Here is a 24,319-nt window from a genome sequence, read left to right as displayed (position 1 = left end):
TTTATCGGGAGTAATAAAGAATATTTACACATATAAGATAAATAGTTACCTATTTATTTTCCAGCCATTTTACACACACGCCATGGGCATCATTGAATGTTCTTACTTTTTTTCGTGTTGATGAATCTATAAGCTGCACGTAACACGTGGCCACTGCACGGCCTAATAGAGCTCAACCGCAATTTCCGGAGGGAAAAGTTTTCTTGGAGGATTTAATAGTTGTCCAAATCCCATTGGCTGATTTTCAGGCATTGTAAGAAATTATTTTTTTGGCAGAAAAATGACCTCCACAATTTTGAGGGATGTAACTTGCAAGCAACTACCGGAAAGATCAATTAAATTACAAATTGCCTGCCTAGGGGTTGATGTAACGTGTTAGTGATTTTGCCTTGTTATGTAATAGTCCACTAACATTGTGGCATATTGGCAAAGTCATTAAAAATATGTTATATTTCAGCTGACGTGACATGTTCAATTCACTTTTAGACTAATTTAATTTAAAAAAAAAAAAAAAAAATTTAATGATAAATTGAACATGCCACATCAACTAAAAATGGTAAAAAAAAAAATGCTGAATAGCATTTTTTCTAGCCGTTATTTGATTAATTTGACCACGTCCACATGCTGAAGTTAGGAAATGGAAATTTTGTACAAGCTCGATTGCAGAAACTGTTGCCGCTCAAAGAAAAAAACAGGAAAAAACCAAGCAAACTAGAATTTGAATCTATGCCCAAATCCGTCTTGTTTGATATACTGTTTGCAGTAGAGCTGGCTATATATCTATCTTGGCTAAAAGCAATTTCAACTGTCTGAACACACCACAGGCCTCTCACACCTATGGCATTTCAAGGCTTTTTACCATAATTTTATCCTCTTTTTGGATCCTTAACAATGCTTCTTCAGACACAAATTTTCTCTAAACTAGGTTGAGATTAGATATTGTTTGGCTCCAATCTGGAATCATTAACGGCTTAACGCTAAATTTATCAAAGTGACGACGGCATAAGATTTTTCACCTTTTTTTTTGGCTTCTCCAGTGAGAGAAAGAGATCATATGCAGCGCCAAACTTTTCTTTCTAGCAGGAACGTGGAACAACATTGCAGCACCCAATCAGCCAAGCCCTATTGAGTGCTTGAACCTTTATTTATCCCTCTTTGGGAGAAAAACAAAATTTATTCTGTGTTCTTATTGAAGCATAAAATCTATATCAGATGCTCTATCTCATACATATCTTTTCCCCTATCAGTCCAAAATACAAAGGAAATCTCATACACCCAGTCAATTGCATACTCAAAGATAATGCTGGTTCATAAGCATAAATCTTAAGCCCACTCATTTAAACAGCGGTAAGTTGCAGAGACCTCCTTGGTACAGAACCCAAAAATGTCTATCTGCCAAAAGAGTACACGATTCAAACACATATTTCACTTACACCAAGAGCAGGTCCTTCACAATATAAATCATTTCTTCGGGAAAGTTCGATGATCGGGTCCAACGTCACGCGAGCCGGTGTTTATATACAGCCCTCGGAAAGTTGCCTGCGGTGGCAGTGGCTTTGATGGGTCAATAACAGGCTGTCTTGATGATCTGAATAATAGAAACCATGTTATTATAACTGACTCAATAGAATACAACTCTCCACAGTACATACCTTAAAAATGGCAATTTACTTACGCCATGTAAAAGGGAAATGCCAAGCCTGCAGATACAAAAACAACTAACCCAGTGACAACAATGGCATTGCGTGATCTCGACATTGAGATTACTATAGCAAAATAAAAGTATGACCTGAAAAAAATGACCAAGAAAACATCTGTTACAACTAATGCATCCACAGATAAGAAAGCCGGGTCTTCAATTAGATTGCATAGCATGCCAGAAAATGTATAACAGTAAAATAGTATTTCTCAAGACGAGTAATGCTATTTAGTAAACTTTTATACAATTCCCACACAACTGGGATAACATGGCAATGAAAATCAACCTTTAGATCAACAAGAGCTTGTAAAAAAGAAAAATCAATTGCTGATTTTCACTGTCATATTATTCCAATTGTATGACAGTCGTATAACAGTCTACTAAATAGTATTTCTCAGGACATATACAACAGCAATCCATTACTGACTTTTCTCTTACATCCAATCCCTACCCATGCTTATGAAGATTCTAAATTCTGAGAAATAATGCATGCATAAATCTTTAGCTTTCAAAAACTATTCATAACCAAGATAACTAGGAAAGAAATTAAAGAAGAGAAAACACTAAAATTTATAGGGCTAGAATGTGAAATAATGAGCTCGGGTGATGATCTTGCTGATAGTCTGCACCAAGGGCCAATATATGTGTCAGCATTATGTTGCTTGTTGCAGGATTTTTTTCCAAAAAATTAGTTGCTAATTATAGTGTTATAATACATTATACACGCATTAATTACAGAGAACTGTAAGGGATATAATAGTAGGAGCTCCTCCAAGTGTAATGGACATATTTGGTTAGTGGGACAAAGTCCTTTAGTGAGTAAAGCCCAAAGAGTTAGGCTTGAGTTTAGGGGCTAACTCTATATAAGATTCGTAAGAGAATTGTATAAGGATGAAAAGGATTATTCAGTAAAAGGTTTCGTGGAGATTAGCTGTTCTCAAATCAGCCTTGTAGATTCTTGGGCTTCTCGAAGTGCTCATTCCCTATTATCATCCCATCTTTCATATTCAATCCATCTATCCATTCCATTATCCATTCAAATATCTCAAATTATTAGAAAAGCAATAGATACAAGAATCAAAAGCACTTCAGTCCTTGGTCGTGATCTTTTTTAATTCAAAATAAATTCTAGATTTTTAATTCATAATAAATTCTATATTTCCAAGGGCAATCCCATGAGAGATATGGTATTTAGCCATTCTCTCAACATTCTCTTATCATTTTCAGTTGACGTGTCATGCTCAATTCATCATTAGATCAATCTTAAACAAAATAATAATTAAAAAAAAAAATGATTCAGGTCAATATTTTGCCCATATTTTTTTTATTTCATCTTACAATTCAACCATTATATTTGTAGACTCGCATAAGTTAATAGTAGACCCCACAAATCTAATAGTTGATCTATTGAATTTGTATGAGAATATGAAAAAAATACGGGCAAATTATTGAAACAAATCATTTCTCAAAAAAAAAAAAAAAACTATGATGGATTAAGTATGACATATTCAAATTAGATATGAGCCAGCGTATTAATACCCATATTAAGTTATTATTAAGACCCTCCTAACTTTTTAGAACAACTTTATAATAGAATAATTTAATTAAGAATTGATGATTAAGGTTACAAGAATTCTGCCAGCAATTAAAGTTGTATCAAGAATTCAAAGAATGTGGATCCTTCTTGCATTTAATTTAGATTTTACAGATAAAAGGGGCAATCCCATTAAGGAAACACAATCCACGAATTTGAATATCAAGCATTCATGACCCTTCACTACTTATAAGTACCCAACCGCATGCATGCAGTAAAGCCAATATCCATTCGATCAATCTCTCATTTTGCAATTGTGACTTGTGAAGGGCAAAGATGCCCAAGTTATGTGCTTCTTTCTACTTGCTTCTACTCCTATTCATCTCAGGTATATATGTTCAAAACACCTGACGCACTAGTGTGATTAATGTTAGTCATCTTGGGCCTCACTAATGCTCTAGTAGGAGTGGGTCAGGCTTGGAAAAATGCCTGCGGTTTTCCACCATCTAGGGTCCTTATGTCATTGGTTCCTAACAGATAGATGCTACTATGTAGGGGCGGAACTAGGATTTTAAGTGTGGGGGGACAAATTTTCGATTAGACTTAGGGAGCTAAGGGATTCTCTTGGGTCTGAGGTGGTGTCCTTATGGGGAGCCGAACGATCAGAGCCACCGAATACGTGAATGTCGTTTTGTAGTTGTACAGTAGGGTCTTGAACCTTGTGTTTTGCCTAGCCTGCGAAAACAAGGGATGGGTTGAGAGCTGTGTAGGAGGTGTTTAGACAGAGAGAAACTGAAATGAGAGGGAAAGACACAGGGGAGGGTAACTTCTCGAAGATAAAAGGTAAAAAGAATAAAAAATATTTTTGGTGGGACAATGCTGGAGCTTTTTTTTGGTGAGAAAGAGAGAGTGCTGAAGATTAAATGAATAAAAAAAAATTAGTGGGGACAACTGGCTGAAGAATATTTGGTGAGAGAGATTGGGCTGAAGATAAAATAATAATAAAATAAAATAAAAAACAATTTGGGGCGACATTTTTCAATGATTCGAGAGGACAAATTTCTAGATTTTGAAATATATATATATATATATATATATATATATATATATATATATATACTGTAAAATTTTCAAAAGGTTCGTCCCCCCACCTACACACGTAGGTCTGCCCCTGCTACTATGACCATGCTCAGATAGAGTACCCATAGTTGGTCTTCCTCTCAAACACTTTACTACATTTACGTATGCTTGACTGAGGGAGAGAGGGTGCATGCATGCATCCTTTTTTTTTTTTTCTTTTTTAATTTGTTTTGTTGGTATTAATTAATTTGCGGTGAAAACTATGGTTCCACAAAAAAAAAAACAAATAATAGTTTGTTTGTTTTCTTTCTTCTTTCTTGTGTCCTCTTCCTTTGATTCGTTGTTTGTATAATATTTTCCTGCCGTCGATATTGGTTTAAATACTACAAGTTAAATTTCTTGATCAAGTTTATTAGTTTAATAAAGAACTGAAAATAGGAAGCTACGAGTAGAAAAAGGCTAGAGAGTGTGAGACTAATATAAAAAACAAAGCCAATTTAAGAGTGAGACACGAGTGTGAGTGACATAATTTGAGTGCAAACATGTGAGGAACTATTGCAAGGAATTATTTCTAACATTTCTCTATAGTTTCAAACTATGTCTTCCAGGGGCGACACATCAAACAAAGGAGGAAGGGAGGAGTCATTCTTCATGTTACAGGCTATGCAACAACAATTTGAACGCATGAACGTGGGGTTTAATGAGATTCGGGATCGGATGGATAGGCAAGACGCCGTTATTGCTACTTGGCGTGAGGGGTCTCCCCAAGGAGCCCTTAATGCTAGAAGGCAAGAAAGGCGTGCGCACGTGGATGATTCTGATGATGACAACGAGGATGAGTTCGAAGATGAAGGGGATCAAGCTTCATTGAACATTGAGGGCAGGTTCGTGCCAAGGAGAGAAAGGCGTGGTAGAGGTTTCCGAAGAGATCCAAGATGGCAAAATGGGATTGACAGAAACTTAGAAAACATCAAAATGAATATACCATATTTCCAAGGGAAAAGCGATCCTGAAGAAAGTGGAGTTGATTTTTAAGTGCCACAACTGCTTCGAGGAGGTAAAACTCGCTATCATTGAGTTTACTGCCTATGCTATTATTTGGTGAGATCAACTTGTGATGAACAGAAAGAGAAACCATGAGAGGCCTATTGAGATGTGAGAGGAAATGAAGGCCATCATGAGAAGGCGGTTTGTCCCTAGTCACTACTATAGGGACTTGTATCAGAAATTACAAAGTCTTCCTCAAGGCTATAGGAGCGTGGATGACTACTACAAGGAGATAGAGATCGCCATGATTCAGGCTAATGTAGAGGAGGATAGAGAAGCTACCATGGCGAGGTTTTTGAATGGGCTGAATCGGGACATTGCCGATGTGGTAGAGTTGCAACATTACATGGAGTTGGAGGACATGGTGCACATGGCAATAAAGGTGGAACGACAACTTAAAAGGAAAGGAACTCAGTCATTTCAAAATCCGGGCTCCTCTACTTCATAGAGGTTGAATGGGAGGAAAGATGAAGGGGCTGTTTTTAAGTCCAAAACCGAACCACCAAAAAGGAGAGATGATGTCCTCGGTGTCTACAAAGGTAAAACCGAATCTCAAACTCGCAATCATGATATTAAGTGTTTTCGTTATTTAGAAGTAGGTCACATAGCTTAACAATGCCCAAATAAGAGGACCATGATCGCACATGTTGATGGAGAGGTGGAAACCGAAAGCGAGGGCGATGATGACCAAATGACATTGCTTGAGGACACTTTTGACGATGATGTGAAGTATCTGATGGAGGGTGAGTCACTTGTGGCTAGGCGTGCTTTAAGTGCCAAAGTCAAAGAGGATGACATGGAACAACAAAAGGAGAACATTTTTCATACTAGATGCCACATCAACAACAAAGTATGTAGTATGATCATTGATGGGGAAAGTTGTACTAATGTGGCTAGCACTACTTTAGTTGAAAATTTTAATTTACCTACCTTGAAACACTCTAGACCGTATAAGTTGCAGTGGCTAAATGATTGTGGGGAGGTTAAGGTAAATAAGCAAGTGATAGTTTCTTTTTCAATTGGGAAGTACATGGATGAAGTACTTTGTGATTTTGTTCCAATGCATGTGGATCACATATTATTGGGCAGGCCGTGACAATTTGATAGGAAGGTCACTCATGACGGGTTTAAGAATAGGCATTCTTTTATGAAAAACAATAAAACCATTACTCTTGTACCGTTGGCTCCAAGACAAGTGTATGAAGATCAAATGAAACTGAAAAGAGAAAATGAGTTGAAAAAAAAGTGTGAGACTAAGAGTTCAAAAAAAGATGATGAAAAGAGAGTGAAAGGAAAAAAGATAGTGAAAAGAAAAAAGAGAGTGAAAAGAAAAGAGAAAGTGAAGAAAATAAGATAAAAACAAAAAAACAGTTGAGTTTTTATGCTAAGGCGAGTGATGTCACAAGTGCTTTTTATACAAACCAACCTATATGTGTACCCTTGTACAAAGATGCATGTTTTAATACTAACGAACTTGATGAATCTTTACAATAAGAATCTCCACATTACGACGTTTACGTATAGTTGGTCCTCCTCTCAAACCCTTTACGACATTTACGTATGCTTGACTAAGGAGAGAGGGTGCACGCATGCATCATTTTTTTTTTTTTTTTGGTATTAATTAATTTGCAGCGAAAACTATGGTTCCAATGGCGAATGCCAATTGTGAACTAGCGGTGATTGGTGGTGGTTGTCCTGATAAGAATGCGTGCATGGAGACATGTCGTCCTTGTTACCGGGGTGTCGGGATAATCTCGGCATTCTGCCGCCCTGCTGGTGGAGGAATTCCTTTCAGTCAGTGTATTTGTAATTTTAAGAACAGAGCCCTTTGCAACCCAATTGGTCCACCAAGATGTCCCAAACCTCCTGCTACTCTATTATATATCAATCAAACTAGTGATAACTAGTACTCTGTAAGTTGTAACACCATTATTAATGCTTCAAACACATCAATAAACAGCTTTTGCATGTGCAATAATATACATCATGACCAATTAATATAAGTTCTCTACACAATTTTGGGCATATATTCTGTTTAAATTCTCAACTTTTGGACCAAGATTGATTCAAAAGTAGTTTCTAATGCCTATAGTTTCAGCCACTGCCCGAACATCATGTCTGTTTCTTTCTAATCAATTTCAGCATGCACATAATCAACGAACACAAAGTTCTTTTGTAGCTCGTGCGATGCAAAAGCCAAGCCAGCACTAAGAAGTGCAAGCCCAGCCAAGAAAATCCGTAATTGCATATCGGAAGGAATCCCGGCCGACGCACAGAAAAGTACTGTTGCACCAATTAGAAACTTTTGCGATGCCTGGAATGATGTATAAGCTCTTCTACACGACGAACACTTGAGAGTGTGCTGCTCGAATCTATCCAACATCTACGCAACACGATGAAAACACAGACTAACATATAAGTAATAACATTAATGTATCATGTAGGATGTGTGCTGACATATGTTACGATATTCTTTTTATCGGTGAGATTAAGGGGACATTATAAAACATATAATACATACAAATGCATATATGTATTTGTGTGTGTATGTTTTGAAAATATTTCATGTACTTTCAGAAACATGTCTATTTTATTGTTCCTAGGATCTCAGAAAAACAAAGGGGGAAATGCAAGAGGGTTAGTGACAACAAGCTTTTCACACCTGACGTTTTGATAGAACCGTTGATGGCACAGGTTGTTGGTTGTTCATGCCAAACCACTCAGGTTGGCTGTTGCCGTGTCGCCTCAGCCAATTTCGAAATGCCAAGACAAGGCGATCTGCTTGGGTAGGTGTAAATGTGATGTTTGTATACTGCTTATTAACATCAGAAGAACCCTCCATTGTCTTTGAAAGAAAGACCTTCTCTTGACCCTGAAGGACAATCATGTCGCCATCATACACCTTATTTGAAGTCCAATGTTCATGCCATCTAGGAACCACCTAACACCACCACATACATGAGAGGAACTCAAGATATAAGGATAAAATCATTCATAAAGGAAACAGAAAAATCAGATAGTGATTTCAAACTCAATTTTGAGTGCAAGATTTAGCATTATTCAGTCATTAAACAAATGGAATTTTCGTTAATAACATGGATAACTTGGAACTTGAAAAATAAGCAAAAAATGGGAAATGAAAGAAAAGTAAGATGAGCTGCTTTTAATTTTAATGCAGATGTATACAACTTACTAAATCTCAAGAACTACACATCCCAACACAAATTTGCTTCTATGTACACAATGGCATGTGCGTGTGTGGGTGGGTGTGGATGTATGTGGGTGCATGGATATTTGGCTTCTAGAAATATAATGGTAGATCTAAAGCTCATATGGTTAGCACCAAAAGATCCTCACTAACTAATGATTTCATGCAACAAACAAACAACTGCAACCTTTTAATCTCAACTATTGGGAGGCAATCACGAAGCTATATCAAGCAAACCAAACCATACTTCACCTACACATCCTTTAATTTTATTTATTTTTTAACTAAGCTTGCACATCCTTATAAAAGCTAGAGCTAAAGAAGTAAGGAAATTCATCTGTCAAGAGTAAGGAAATTCTATCAGCAACCCCTTCATCTTATAAAGAAAATTATTCTTGGTCAGCATTTTAGATGGAGTAAAGGACAAATTTATCAATTTAAACCTCATAACATGGAAGCAGAGCTCTTGAGTCACTTCCCGGATAATGTTAGCCATATCTTATCATTCAAAATTGACCTGATTGAAAGGCGGCGTCTATACCACAACAAGCAACTCTAATACAAGAACCTGCCGAGATTTAATTTTTTTCAGAAGAGGACATGATGAAACATACCAAGTTTGCCAAAACGTATAAAAAGCAATTATCAAAATTTAGATGAGAAAATAGCTATAGTTAGATCATAACTAAAAGAGTGAAACCATCAGAAAAAACACATCTTACTACTGTCAAATTATAAGTTACATAAGAAGGCTGCTCAAAGAGTTCTTACCTGCCACCAGGCAGGCCCTGGCATCGTGAACTGGAAGAAGTTTCTTGCACTACAAACAATAGATCGGGTCTTCCAAGGTGCCATTGGCACATTGAAGGAACAAATCCATATTATCCATTTTTTATCACCAACTATAGGAAGCTTTGTGTCTATTTCTATTCTGTAAAAAATCAATGCAAAGATGGTTAGGATTCAGATATGTGTAAAATAAAAATAAAAATAACAATTCTCTAGAATCTAGGACAGGAAAATGACATCCCGGGAAACTGATTTCAATAGGACAAGAAACTATTTTTTTGATATGTAGTAGGACAAGAAACTATATTATAACTTGACTAGGTGTCAGAGCAACTTAGTCCTCTAGATAGAATTTTCATGAGGTAACGAATGAGGGATACACGACAGAGTATAAAAATTCCTCAAGTGCATCTCATATTGATCTCAAACAGAAGGTTCCACTTGGCTTAGATTCTAAGCCCTTGACGCCAGGACCTGAGATCGACTCCCAGGCTATCTCTTGTTTTGTAGCCTATAGGTGTTACAACCAGTGCCCCAAGCCAATCTCGAACTTGATGTTATTTAGAAAAACTGTTTTATTTAGAGAACCATAATATTTTAGTTGAACAGTTATAATTTGTAAGATAAATTGAAGTCCCCTAATTATATTGTGTGTAGTTTAGGTGTATTGAGTGTAACTCATGCATACAAGATCTAAATTACAAATTCTTTATAACTTTCAAAATTGAGCTCATAGTCAGACAGATTCAAATTACAAGTTAGTGATGCTTAAAACTTGTATAATGAAACTAAGAAGCTGCTCAAGATTCCTAAGCGACGACATGAAAGATTGATGTGCATGAGATTCTGTTAGTATCACACAAACAAACACAATCTAGTGTGAGAAGTATGTAGTCACATCCAAGATCTATGCAGCTTTGACTGCTTAAGTGAGACTGATGAACTTACTTATTGATATAATAACAAGGTGCAACAAACTCAGCAGTGATCCGTGGGTTCCCATCATTCGCTCCAGCAAAGCCCCAATGACCACTAGACTCTAACTTAAAAGCCAAAGGCTTGGCTCTATCTCTCCTTCCTGTAACCTGTAGAGAAACTTATCCTTTAAGCAACATGGAAAGTCCTTCATTATAGGCCAAATGGCACCTCCAACTGCCATAAGAATGGAGTGGTGGATGATGTCTAGGATTCAAGTTCCTTTGGGTGTATGAGTAAATCTACCAAGAAAATAAAAAAGAAGTTATCCAACATAACAAGAGCAAACATTTACCACCATTCCTTACCTAACAAGTTCCCGTACAATATTCCTGTTGAAGAAGATGGCCAACCATAGAAGTGCTTCTATTTTTAAAAACTCATGAACCAATGACCAAGAAGAAAAGCACAAAGTGATTAAGTAAGAAAAGCAACAATCCAACATATATACAAAGTCAACTTTACCTCAGACTAATGAGCATAAGAAGTATTTACCACAGGCACATATATACAACTCACAACAATATACCAATTGATTTATGTGGTTAGCTCAAGTGGTAAGTCACTTGGCCCTAGTGCCTCGTGAAGCATCATATCTAAGATTCAACCTCCTTAAGTGAAAACAATTTCTTAGGGCCACGCCCACAAGCGAAAGCCCAAACTTTATCTGACCCATGTGGAATGGGCGCTTTGACGGTGTTCTAGAGATCTAGTCAAGGCGAAGCCCTGGATACCCCGGTTATCATAAAAAATTTTAAAATATATATATATATATATATATGCCCTTACAGAACCAGCGTCGACTTACTGTTCAAGCTTTAGAAAGAATTAGAAGCAAAAAATGTTCTATCTAGATCGTTGTCTGCAGTAATATTAGGAGAAATAGAAACGTAACCATGATCACTCATCCAAATACTGCCAAGCTATTACATTTGTTTCATCGTTGCTATTTCATGAACAAGAAACTTGTCAGTTCATTAAATGCACATATCCAGGATGAGAGTCAGATTTGATCATACTGTTTTTCATTGACATTTAATTTTTGAAGTGGCAAAGCATTGGAATGGACACAATACTTACAAAGTGCAGCATTTCAATTTAACATTTCCCAAGCTACAGAAAGTCTTCCACTAATATCTTGAACAAACTACCAATATTTTATTCAAACCCCAAGGGGTTGGCCTAGTGGATGAGGCTTGTGGTCTTAGGGAGTATCACCCCATAGATCCCAAGTTCAAGACTTGTTAGCTGCAAACTCCCCCATGGGGCCACACCCCTTGGTGTAAAAGCCAATGATTTACCCTGATATGTGTAGGGAAACTTTTTAGGGTGCGGTACACGGGTCCGAGGTATACTTTGCAGGGGTGGATTCGAAGGGCCTGCCTTACCGAGGTTCCCCGTCATAAAAAATATATATATTTTATTCAATTAAAAATTGATTGTTAAATTTTTTTCAAGTATATACCTTGTGATGAGCAAAATCAATGTGGGAAGGATCAGAGACATTCTCCATGAGGGTATCATAGCCATAGAACAGATCCCGCTGAATCGTCACCGATGAAAACTCAGGTTTATCAAATTCATCAGGCAGCCTACATTAACATCATAAGTTTATCAGAATATTCATTGCAATGAATTATATCCAACAACTTCTAAGATATCATTATGAACCCCTATCATCAACTCCAATGATTAGATCAACATAAAATATTATAAGGAAATTGTAGCTATAAAGTGAATCAATGACCTGGGAGGCTTGGTAGCACGAGCTCTTTCCAAGCCATTCTCATCAGGCCAAACGAAGAGCAGGCCTTGAGACTGCATCGTAGGAAGCCTTGTAGCGCACGCTCTCGGAGACTGAAGAGCACGAGCTTCAGGACCTTCAGGTGAAGCCTGAGGGATCCTAACACAAGATCCGCGCCCATCAAATGACCAGCCATGGTATGAACACTGCAAGTTGCCGCCTTCATCAATCCGCCCTTCCTGTGAACCATATGAACTCATTAGGATCATAAAACCCTCCAAGAACCCAATTCCTCACTCAGTTGTGGAAATTTTACAAGAATTCATGAAATCGTTGCACTGAACTTTACATATTATAGTACTTCGGGACCAAATCAAGCACGATTTCCTCCAGAAACCAAAACAACTGAAAATATAAATATATCTTAGGCGCCTGTTTAGCTAACTAATTATTTATTTATTTATTTTATTCATTCCTTTGTCAACAACCGAATAAAGGGTGAGCTTCAAAACATCATTTTTCTTTTCCTCACTTTTCTTAGCAAACAAAGAGATCCCGACTTCAATTGGAGAGTAAAAATTAAGGAAGACAGGGAAAAAAAAAAAAAAAAAAAAAAGTTACAGATAAGGGGGCGAGGCGGTGGGGGCATTTGTCGTCGAAAGCAACCCATTCACTGGCAGACCTGTCGAACCAGAGCACGAGATCTCGACCCAGAAGCTGAAATGGGGTTGGGAGGCTAGGGTCCAAATCTTCAATCAACGAAACTGGGTACCAGTGATCCCTCCAAGAGAACTTGGAACTTGACGAACTTTCCTCACCGTGCTCATCCACATCTTCTTCTTCTTCTTCTTTTTGATTCTCGTAAGATGTTGGTGTGGCTGGAGGAGCAGCTACAAGTGGAAGAGAAAGATTTCTACTGGGTGATTTTCTTGAAAAGAGGGTTGGGATATTGGCGGAGATAAAGGGAAGGGTTGTGGTAGCCTTGAGAGCTTTATTGCTCGGTGATGACAATGTAACAATTGAAGCAGAAGCAGAGGCCAAGGGTAGCGCTGCCATTGCCATTATTGGATTCTTTCAAAATTATATCAGAGAGAGAGAGAGGGCTGCGTGAAGAGAATTGCTACACTTACAAACAAGTTGTCGCGAATCTTTTTCCGACTGATGTTGCAGTAGTTAAGTAAGGATCTGGTTTCAATGCTCCGACTGATGTTGCAGTAGTTAAGTAAGGATCTGGTTTCAATGCTCCGACTGATGTTGCAGTAGTTAAGTAAGGATCTGGCTTCTATGCTCCGACTGATGTTGCAGTAGTGATATGGCTTCTATGGCTTCTATGCGGAGTGAAAGTTGTAGTTACTTACTTCAGGATCTGGCTTCTATGGCTTATATATAGAAGCTGTTATGCAAAACGGCACAGTTTTGCATAACTGTCCATGCAAAACTGTGCCGTTTTGCATGGAATCCAAGTGCTGTTTTAAGACTCCTCACGCCGTTTGAAACCAAATGTCAGACATAAAAAACAGCTTTCTTCTTAAAAACAAGAAGAAGAAGAAAGAAGCCTTCGTGGCTGAGAAACATGGATTTGGGTTCACTTTCTCTCTATCTTTTTCCTAATCGGGTCACTTCAAATCATGCAGATCCATTGAGAGAAAGCTGAAATTGGTGGCTGAGAAACATGGATTTGGGTTCCCAAATGCCAAAAGAGTTATTTTGGCATCTGGGTGTTTATGTTTGGTGCTTTTGACTGATTAATTAGTCAAAAGGGTGTTTATGTTTGAGCTATTTTGACATTGGGTGTTTATGTTTTTCTCCGTAGTTGAAATTCAATGTTTTATGGTTATTGTTTAATGGAAGGTAGTTTATGTTTGGTGCTTTTGACTGATTAATTAGTGGAAAGGGCTTGCCTGATTTGGGTTTTTTTTTTTTTTTGAGATTTTTAATTTCATCTGTGTGCAAATGTTATTTTTTTTTTTAGGAATCTTCATAATCGGTTTTTTTTTTTTTTTTTTCAGGTTTGTTCATCCTCTGGAACTTTGCTCTTTGTTATTTCCACTCGATCACTGAAAACTTCTTCAGAAAGCTGTAGGGGTGGTGCCAGTCGTTGATGGTGGCGTTGGGTGCTGCTGGGCGTTCGTTGGGTTTGGGCCCATCTTAAAAATTCACAGATTATAGATCCCATCATCTAAGAAATTTGAGACCGGATTGTGGACGTCGGCTCCGATCTGGTGCAGTGGGTCGGCGTGGGCGTAGGCCTCGCCGGAAGCCAAAGGCGTGGGGTGGGGGAGAGAGAGCAGAGCTGCAATGGTGTTGGGGAGACAGATAAGTGTGCTGTGCGTGGTTTTTGGGAGAGAGAGCGTGAGTGGAGTCCCTGACTCACTGGGGTCAGTTGGTGGGTTTATTTTCTTTTCTAAAAAAAAAAAAAAACAAACAAACAAACAAACTTAACTATAGTTTACTTAACTACTACCACATCAGTCGGGAACAAGATTCGGGACAACTTGTTTGTAAGTGCTGCAATTCCCTTGCGTGAAAGTTTGAAATGGTTGTGAACTGATGAGTCCAAATTTTATCAGAAAGAGAGAGAGAGAGGGTTGCTCTGTTTTTGCTCTTGCGGGGTCTAGAGCTTTGCGTGAAAGTTTGAAATGGTGTGAACTGATGAGTCCGACGGGATTGAGAGAGTGGCTGATAAAATAGGTACCTAACATGATTCGTTGTACCTATTTGTTTGGTACCTATTTTGCCAACTCTTTTGACACAATCGACATCGCCATCATTGAATGTCCTTGCTTTGTTTCGTGTTTTGATGAATTTATAACCAGCAAGTAACACGTGGCCACTGCAAAGCCTAATAGAGCTTAACGGTAATTTCTGGAGGGAAAAGTTTTCTTGGAGGATTTAATAGTTGTCCAAATCTCATTGGCTGATTTTTAGGTATTGTAAGAAATTATTTTTTGGCAGAAAAATGACCTCCACAATTTTGAGGGATGTAACTTGCACGCAACTACTAGAAAGATCAATTCAATTACAAATTGCCTACCAAGGAAGTGAACATCATGAGTTCCCATTCTTCCTACTAAATTTTCATACGAGTTGATGTAATTTGTTTTAAATATCACTTAAAAAAATATATATATAGCAATTTCAACACATTAACCCATTTGAAACTAGTATAAAAATCTTAATGTAAAAAGTAACATTATTTACCATCTATGTTATGTAATAGTCCACTAGCGTTGTGGCATATGGGCAAAGCCGTTAGAGATGTTATTTTTCAACTGGTGTGACATGCTCAATTCATTTGATTAATTTAATTAAGAAAAAAACCAATGATGAATTGTATATTACGTCATGTGAGAATACTAAAAAAATGCTGAGAGAATGCTGGAAAGCATCTCTAACCGTTATTTGATTTCTCTGACCACGTTCACATGCACAAGTTAGGAAATTTTGTACGAGCTCGATTGCAGAAACTGTTGCCGCCCAAAGAAAAAAAACACCCAAGAGTGAATTGCGAAGCAAAACGAACTCAAACTAGAATTTGAATCTACGCCCAAATCGTCTTGTTTGACATACTGTTTGCAGTAGACCTGGCTATATATCTCTCTTGGCTAAAAGCAATTTCAACAGTCGGAACACACCACAGGCCTCTCACCTATGGCATTTTCAAGGCTTTTTACCATAACTTCTCTTTTTGGATCCTTAAGAAGTTGTCTCATGAACAATGCTTCTTCCAACACAAATTTTCTCCAAACTGAGTTGAGATTGTGTTTTTGTTTGGCTCCAATCTGGAATCATTAATGACTTGACACTAAATTTATCAAAGAGACGACGCCATAAGATTATTCACCCATTTTTTTCGCTTCTCCAGTCTTGCATTGTAGGGGTGCTGAAAAGTACAACTTAAAAAGCTTGCTTCCATTGAACTAAGCAAATAAAACCAAGAATGTTTCAACACTTGGTATGGGGAGGGGGGAGAGAGAGAGAGAGAGATCATATGACAGCGCCAAACTTTTCTTTCTAGCAGGAACATGGAACAACATTGCAGCACCCAATCAGCCAACCCCCCTATTGAGTGCTTGAACCTCTATTTGTCCCTCTTTGGTAGAAAAACAAATGAAATTTATTCTGTGTTCTAATTGAAGCATATAGTCTATATCAATTGCTCTGTCTCATACATATCTTTTCCCCCTATCAGTCCAAAATACAAAGGAAATCTCATACACCCAGTCAATTGCATACTCAAAGATAATGCTGGGTCATGAGCATAAATCTTAAGCCCACTCATTTAAACGGCGGTAAGTTGCAGAGACCTCCTTGATCCAGAATCCAAAAATGTCTATCTGCCAAAAGAGTACATGATTCAAACACATATTTCACTTACACCAAGAGCAGGTCCTTCACAATATAAATCATTTCTTCGGGTAAGTTCGATGGTCGGGTCCAACGTCACGCGAGCCAGTGTTTATATAAGGCCCTCGGAAAGTTGCCTGCGGTGGCAGTGGCTTTGATGGGTCAATAACAGGCTGTCTTGATGATCTGAATAATAGAAACCATGTTATTATAACTGACTCGAGTGAATACAACTCTCCACAGTACATGCCTTAAAAATGACAATTTACTTACGCCATGTAAAAGGGAAATGCCAAGCCTGCAGATACAAAAACAACTAAGCCAGTGACAACAACGGCATTGCGTGATCTCGACATTGAGATTACTATAGCAGATTAAAAGTATTACCTGAAAAAAATGACCAAGAAAACATCTGTTACAACTAATGCATCCAGAGATAAGAAAGCTGGGTCTTCAATTAGACTGCATAGCATGCCAGAAAATGTATAACAGTAAAATAGTATTTCTCAAGACGAGTAATGCTATTTAGTAAACTTTTATCCAATTACCACACAACTAGGATAACGCGGTAGTGAAAATCAGCCTTTAAATTAACAAAAGATTGTAAAAAAAAAAAAAAAAATCAATTGCTGATTTTCACTGTCATATTATTTCAATTGTGTGACAGTCGTATAACAGTCAACTAAATAGTATTTCTCAAGACATATACAACAGCAATCCATTACTGACTTTTCTCTTACATCCAATCCCTACCCCTGCTTATGAAGATTCTAACTTCTGAGAAATAATGCATGCATAAATCTTTAGCTTTCAAAAATTAATCATAACCAAGATAACTAGGAAAAGAAAGAAGAGAAAACACTAAAATTTATAGGGCTAGAATGTGAAATAATGAGCTCGGGTGATGATCTTGCTGATAGTCTGCACCAAGGGCCAATATATGTGTCAGCATTATGTTGCTTGTTGCAGGATTTTTTTCCAAAAAATTAGTTGCTAATTATAGTGTTATAATACATTATACACGCATTAATTACAGAGAACTGTAAGGGATATAATAGTAGGAGCTCCTCCAAGTGTAATGGACATATTTGGTTAGTGGGACAAAGTCCTTTAGTGAGTAAAGCCCAAAGAGTTAGGCTTGAGTTTAGGGGCTAACTCTATATAAGATTCGTAAGAGAATTGTATAAGGATGAAAAGGACTATTCAGTAAAAGGTTTCATGGAGATTAGCTGTTCTCAAATCAGCCTTGGAGATTTTTGGGCTTCTCGAAGTGCTCACTCCCTATTATCATCCCATCTTTCATATTCAATCCATCTATCCATTCCATTATCCATTCAAATATCTCAAATTATTAGAAAATATGTTATAAGTGGTATCAGAGAGACGATTCTACAAAAAAAATTCGCAAATTCAACAATGGCGGGGGTCTCCAGAATCAATTATTGAAGATGAAGAAACAATTGGCAGCACTCACGGCAAGCATCAATACTTTGCTGAAAGATAAAGTCTGCAGATCAAATAATCAAGAAAAGCATAAAGCATGCATATAGCATGCATGGAATTTCCAAGATTTACAGGTAAAAATCCTTCTACCTGGATCTTTATGGCAAATCAGTTCTTTGAACATCACAAAACTCCAATTTGAGATCGAATTCCCATTGCTGTATTTCACATGAAAGGAGAAGCTCTCAGTTGGTTTCACGAGATTGAAGGTCTTGGATTGTATAACACGTGGAAAAAATTTGTTGCAGCATTACAGTGCAGGTTTCAAGAAGATGAAGCAGGGACACAAGAAGCAAATCAGAGGGCTCTTGACAATCTGAATGAAATATTGAGCGAAGGGGTAGGGCAAGATCTTGTACAAGAAGACGCAGACGACATGCTAATCCAGAAAATCCCTACTCCATTGGAGGGTGTCGATCAAACGACAGAAAGCTTTGACGATATCAGCCAGAACATGGCCAACAACAATGAGGCTTTAGATTGGTTTTCCGGGTGCGAGTCCGTGGATTGTAAGAAGATACAGTTGATTCCTGAGAAGGTGGAGATCAAAAGAGAAATCAAGAACGAAGAATTGGGGGAGCAAGATTTGGGGAAAAAAATTTCGAATTTTGAGAGGCTTTTTTGCAATGAAGTGCAGTTGTTTGATAAAACTCCGCAAATAAAGTTAGGTGATGGCGTCTTCTTTCTTTGGTGCGTCAGATGGTGTTTTGATCGAGGCAAGAAGCATTTCTTGGGCGGTTGAGAAGAAGGGAGGAAGAAGATACGGCTAGGGTTGGCTTGCAAAAAGAGAAAGGCATGAACATTTTAGAGGAAGTTAAAATTGGTCTGCAGTTGTTCAATAAAGTGGCTATGGCGGCTGAGAAGAAGAGAGGGAGAAGATGGCCTTGTGCGTTTGGGGAGAAGGATTGATAGGAGGGACACATGGCGCAGGGAGTGGAAAGAAGTGGCTGGACACTTGGCACGTTCTGCGTGGTGCAGAGACAAGAGTTGGAAAGCATTACAATAAAATGAGGAATTAGTCTATGGGCTGGAGGAAAGGATTCTGCTGGTTGCGAGTTGGGCTTTTAGTTGTCATCTCAAATCTGCCTGGAGATTCTTGGGCTTCTCGAAGTGCCCATTTCCTATTATCATCCCATCTTTCATATTCAATCCATCTATCCATTCCATTATCCTTTCAAATATCTCAAATTACATATAGGTGTTACAAGAACCTCTCTAATCTAGGAAAACATTGAACATGATCAAGATCGAGACCAGAAGACTAAGATACAGTAACATAATGCAAAATCAGCAAAGAATCTAATTCAAACTATATGAGCTAAAACACCCACAGATTATACCTCCTTCAAGAAAAAATAAATAAAATTATCCCAACACAAATTCTCACCGCAACAATTATGACTTAAAACAAAAACTTGAAAAAACGAAAGCTCTAAGGACAAAAATGTTTGAATGAAATAGCAATGAGGATATTTTCAGTTGAAAAAGGTAAATTATTTAATCAACAAACCCTAATTTTAAACACGCGATACGTTCTTCAATTTGGAAATGAAAAGGAAAAATTTTAGAGAGTTGAACGAATTTTATAAACCCTAACATGAAACGACATCGCACTAAGCATATCGAATCGCGAATGAGTTACCTCATGTGAATTATACGAGCTCTAAAAATTGAGCCACTTCAATCGGTTGAGATGCTTGACGAGTTGAGGTTCTGCTAGTTTTGAGTCGGATTGGCCAAACTCGAGAAGTATAACAATCAACAATATTATGACCCCTCAAACTAGGATTGAGATTCTTTAGAATTCTCCTTAAATTTGATATTCTTAAGTTCATAAATCTCAGCAGTCAATCTTATCTAAGTATCTAAAATAAATGATGTTTCAGAATTTAATGAGAAAGCTAATAAGTGACAGAAATTTAATAAGATAGCTTCTTCATTAAATTCTGAAACAATACTTATTTTAGACGCTTAGATGAGATTAACGACTGAGATTTATGAACTTGAGAATCTCAAATTTCAAAGGAATTCTAGGAGATCTCAATCCCTCAAACTACCACCCCATTGACAATGTCCTCCAAACTTTCAATTGTGATAATGTCCCCCTTAAACTACTAAAATATTGTCAATGTCCCCCATAAGGCTAGCAAAAAGATAAAAATGTTCATATGTATTTCTCATTAAGACAAAAATACCCCAGAAATTCAAAAAATAAATAAATTAATTAATTTTTTTAAAAAAAGATAAATTTTAATTTAAAAAGAACGATTTTTTTTTTAAAAAAAAAAAAAACATTGTTTTTTAAACGAAAATTGTTAATTTCTTTTATATATATATATATATATATATATATATATATTTTTTTTTTTTTTTTTTTCTTTTTTTCAAACGGAGTTTTTCTTGAAGTTTTAATATTTTTTTGTTTTATTTTACTAAGGGTAGTTTTATCATTGGAGGAAACATTGACAATTTTTTGTAGTTTGGGGGAAAATTGTCACAATTGAAAGTTTGGGGGGACATTGTCAATTGAGTGGTAGTTTGAAAGGATATGTGAACTTTCCCCTAAAGAAAATAACAAAATTGGGCAACTGGTCGCACGTGTTAGAGGTATAAGTATAAGTATAACCACACCTTCATCTTTTTTCGTTTCTTTTTCTTTCTTCTTTTTATTTTATTTTTTATTTTTTATTTTTTATTTTTTTTAATTTGGGTCTTACATGGATACCATTTTTTTTAACGCAAAGAAATATTTTTGTTTACTTTCTCAAAATAACAATTTATTTTTAAATTAACTAGAAGTGGTTTTAATGTACTATTCCTATTTTCAAATAAAAAAATAATAATAAGAACAAAATTGGGAAAGTGGTATAAAGCAAGTAGATTTATTTACAATGAGAGAGTATATGAGGATAAATAATATTATAAAATAATGAATAAATTTATATTAATGGATAGATTTTAGTCTCATTTATATTGTAAATTATATATTTTTATTCATAATTCATTGTATTAATTTATAAAAGTTATAGACCATTAAGGGTGCGTTTGGGAGTGCGTTTTTAAAAAAATAATCTGCAATTTTAAACTAAATCGCAACTCTAGGGTGTTTGGGATTGCGATTTTAAAAACGCAAATTTTAAAATCGCAAAAAAATCTGCGATTTCCATAAGATGATTAGAGGGTGCTTATTTGAAAAAGTGCGAATTTAAAACAAAATCACAATTTCTATTAAAAAGATATTTGATGCAATAGTTACCTTTTTTAGAACGGGATTGAAAAAAATACCAAGAATACCCACCTAAAATATATTAAAACCCTTCTTTTCTTTTTCTTTTTTTTCTTCATCCTCTCTGTCCTGTTCATCCTTATTGGTAATTTAGTCATGAAACCGCAATTATATGCTAATGTTATCCAAACACTCAATTGATAAAAAAAAGTACTTTTTAGTATATTTTACCAAACGCCTGTGCGATTTTAAAAAGTAGTGATTTAAAAAATGCAATTTTTAAAAACAGAACTTTTAAAATTGCACTTATTAAAATCGCACTCCCAAACGGGCCATAAATAAACTATTCCCCACCTCTCGGATGAGAAGCTTTTAATCACACAATAGTTATTATTCCCTCTAAAATAACTATTTCAGAGGAATAAATGTCAATCAAATGGCCAAATAGTTGTTTGAAACTATTTCATTAACTTTCGATTTTGCCTACTAAAACATTACTCAATTAAAAAGTAGCTTGCAAAGAAGGTAATAAAAAGCTAACACATACACATAGTTAAGAACGCCTTTCATACAGGTTAAAACTTACCCGGCAATGAATTTTGCTACCTTAAGACTATTTTAGTTATAGCCGCAGTTCACCGAGGCTTCGGTTGCTGGCTCCTATAGTCCTACATGTCATCAAGTCACAAACTTCATTGCTCTTCTAACATTAGGCCGGCATCAACCCCATACACGGTTTTAAGACTTTGCAAAGACTTGAGGGAATCCCATTTTAACTAAAAATTATTATGGTTCCAGAGGATCCAGCTACGAGAGAACTAGGAACAAAGAACTCTCCTCGTTCGAATGACTTAACATTATACTCTTACACAATGTCAAGACATTTTAATTCGAGTGATGCAATATACTCAACTCTCATTCTACTAAGTTGATGGATCAGCCTTTAAAAAAAAAAATCAATGATCGATGAGTACTGCAACATTAGGTCAGTGGGATAAGAGCTAAGTATTTAGAATTACTTTTAATCCAACCTATAAATCGACAAGTAATACTAAAGTTCTTATGTCACTTTTGTGTCCCTTAAAAAATAATGTGACTTTTAAAAATCATCAAATTTATCATTGTTAAATTTTGATCAAATAATAATTTTAAAAGCCACCTTATTTTTAGAGGAATACAAGATAAACTTCTAAAATTACTTTAAATGGCCCTCTAAGATTCGGTCATAAAGTCTTAGTTCATTTTATCTCATACTCAACGTGGTGATGGCTCTAATATCAAATTATAAAAACTTCAAATAAAATTCATCCTTAAATTGGCTTGCAAAGAAAAAGTGCTCTCTCTCTCTCTCTCTCTCTCTCTCTCTATATATATATATATATATATATATATATATATATATATATATTAAAGCCAGTCTCACGTTTACAGCAATAGCAGGTGGATCAAGCACATAAATGCAGAATTGAGACATCAAACAAAACAATCAATACCAAAAACACCATTTTTGTTTTGACATGTCCGCACAAGAGGGTAGAGTGAGATTTGAACTAAAGACCTCCACTTCATGAAGTGTGGTCCTTAACCGATTGAGTTACCCTCTAGAGATAATACCAAAAACACCCTAAGACGTTAGTTAAGTACACGATTCCTTTAAGAATAAGAATGAATTTTCTTGTGAATATAAGAAGTTGAAATAGAATAACCATTTTTATTCTTTTATTTGGTGACAACTCGCTCTCACAGGAATTGGACCAAAATTTCTAAAATATCCCAGATATAAAAGAAAAAAAAATTATATGGGTAGCCATCCAAGGAATGGTGTACAATCAAACAAAAAGAAAAAGCTATTTCATTTCATGAATCTATTCCACATACCAAACATCCTCTACGAATCCTATCTTATCCGTATGTAGCATGTGCCATAGATATCATATCAGCAATGAAATGATCCCAAAATTATAAATCTAAACTAAAAAATTCTCTAACAAATTTCTGAAAAAAGTAACCTAATTTTGTGATCTCCAACAAGAGAAAGACCAGAAGCACAATGAGCAGAAAAACAAAAGTGTAAGTAAAAACCCACCATCGAAACTAAATCCACAACATCAAAGAAGCACACCAGAGGTAAACTAACATATATCTATCATCTCTGCAGCAGCACAGATGACAAGTATAAAATTCCCCAAACAGGAGAATTAACAAATACAACAGACACAAATTCAACTAAATCATTCAATTCACTTGTACTTGTAGAGATTTACGAGCAAATTTGTTTGGAATGATGGATCACTTGGCAAGCTGGGCCTGGTTCTCCTGCTGCTGCTGATAGTTCAGCGGCCTCCTGAAGAGCATGATGTGTGGCTCGGGGCGATGAATCGCATAGTGGACCCACCCACGGCTCTGCTGGACCCCGATCGCACGCCATTCGTTCTGAATCAAAATCACCCCTTAAAACTAATCAGAAATCCAATCCATGTATACCAACACGCAAATCATAGGTTTACTAAATATCAAAGAAAATGAATAAAAAAAAAATCAGAAACCCTAATTTTGCATACTTCAGAGAGGAGCCGATTCTTGGGAAGCTGTTTCGCCACTTCAGGAGGGAGCACCACATGGCTAAAAAGACAAAATCAGAGACAAAATTTCACCATATGTACAACAAACGAAAGGGGGAAAAGAAAAATCTGTGAAGAAAAAATGGTTACCGCCTTACCGGTACTCGTAGGTGTCGTCGAAGTACTTGTCGGAGTACTGGATCTGACCCATTTCTCTCTCTAGCTCCGTTATCCTTCGCAACTCGATTTGTCACAAAAGACGCCAATTCGATGATAGGGAAATTGAATTATTTCACGCAAAAAAAGTATTTGATAAGTTCACCGAGAAAGGCACAATAGGGGGAACTTTTTTTTCTGTGGGGGCAGAAAGTAAATTAGCTTCCTAAAAAAGAAAATGTTTGACGGAGAATTCTGTGCCTTTTGAATTTCAAAATTTTGAATTTCCCCGCTTTTCAAGTTTTTGGATGATGGGTCGTCTCGTTTAGAAACTAGATACCGTTTTTAAAGGGAATGGTTGCGCAACGGCTATAAAATCAAAATATATTTGAATTTTTTTTGTAGTGATTAAATATAGAGATTCTGCTTCTTTTGCACCGACAAAAGAGG

The 24,319-nt window shown here is 36.5% G+C and overlaps 2 protein-coding genes across 2 annotated transcripts; both read right to left on the bottom strand.

Annotated features, from left to right (window-relative positions):
* Window positions 1-7,272: 7,272 nt before the first annotated feature.
* On the bottom strand, window positions 7,273-13,491 carry LOC132163545 (pheophorbide a oxygenase, chloroplastic-like). Its single transcript, XM_059573865.1, has 7 exons — window positions 12,698-13,491; window positions 12,080-12,315; window positions 11,798-11,924; window positions 10,306-10,442; window positions 9,340-9,499; window positions 8,023-8,301; window positions 7,273-7,743 (listed from the first exon to the last, which is right to left on the bottom strand). Exons 1-7 carry the CDS (start codon window positions 13,136-13,138, stop codon window positions 7,489-7,491), a joined length of 1,635 nt encoding a protein of 544 aa, XP_059429848.1. The 5' UTR covers window positions 13,139-13,491; the 3' UTR covers window positions 7,273-7,488.
* Window positions 13,492-23,260: 9,769 nt separating this feature from the next.
* LOC132164149 (cyclin-dependent kinases regulatory subunit 1-like) lies at window positions 23,261-24,169 on the bottom strand. Its single transcript, XM_059574581.1, has 3 exons — window positions 23,872-24,169; window positions 23,714-23,774; window positions 23,261-23,585 (listed from the first exon to the last, which is right to left on the bottom strand). The coding sequence occupies exons 1-3, from the start codon at window positions 23,922-23,924 to the stop codon at window positions 23,442-23,444; spliced, it is 258 nt and encodes an 85-aa protein (XP_059430564.1). The 5' UTR covers window positions 23,925-24,169; the 3' UTR covers window positions 23,261-23,441.
* Window positions 24,170-24,319: the final 150 nt, after the last annotated feature.

Source organism: Corylus avellana, chromosome ca10 (assembly GCF_901000735.1).
Source record: "Corylus avellana chromosome ca10, CavTom2PMs-1.0".
Lineage (NCBI taxonomy): Eukaryota > Viridiplantae > Streptophyta > Magnoliopsida > Fagales > Betulaceae > Corylus > Corylus avellana.
This window is presented reverse-complemented; position numbering and strand designations above follow the sequence as displayed.

What these genes read in the sequence shown, in the direction of transcription:
- LOC132164149 (XM_059574581.1), bottom strand. Translation starts at nt 23,924, where the DNA reads ATGGGTCAGATCCAGTACTCCGACAAGTACTTCGACGACACCTACGAG. An exon ending in GACGACACCTACGAGTACCG is followed by an intron (nt 23,775 to 23,871) that starts GTAAGGCGGTAA and finishes TTGTCTTTTTAG; the next exon opens with CCATGTGGTGCTCCCTCCTG. An exon ending in AGAATCGGCTCCTCTCTGAA is followed by an intron (nt 23,586 to 23,713) that starts GTATGCAAAATT and finishes ATTTTGATTCAG; the next exon opens with AACGAATGGCGTGCGATCGG.
- LOC132163545 (XM_059573865.1), bottom strand. Translation starts at nt 13,138, where the DNA reads ATGGCAATGGCAGCGCTACCCTTGGCCTCTGCTTCTGCTTCAATTGTT. An exon ending in TTGATTTTGCTCATCACAAG is followed by an intron (nt 10,443 to 11,797) that starts GTATATACTTGA and finishes GTTTCTCTACAG; the next exon opens with GTTACAGGAAGGAGAGATAG. An exon ending in CCTTGTTATTATATCAATAA is followed by an intron (nt 9,500 to 10,305) that starts GTAAGTTCATCA and finishes GATTTTTTACAG; the next exon opens with AATAGAAATAGACACAAAGC.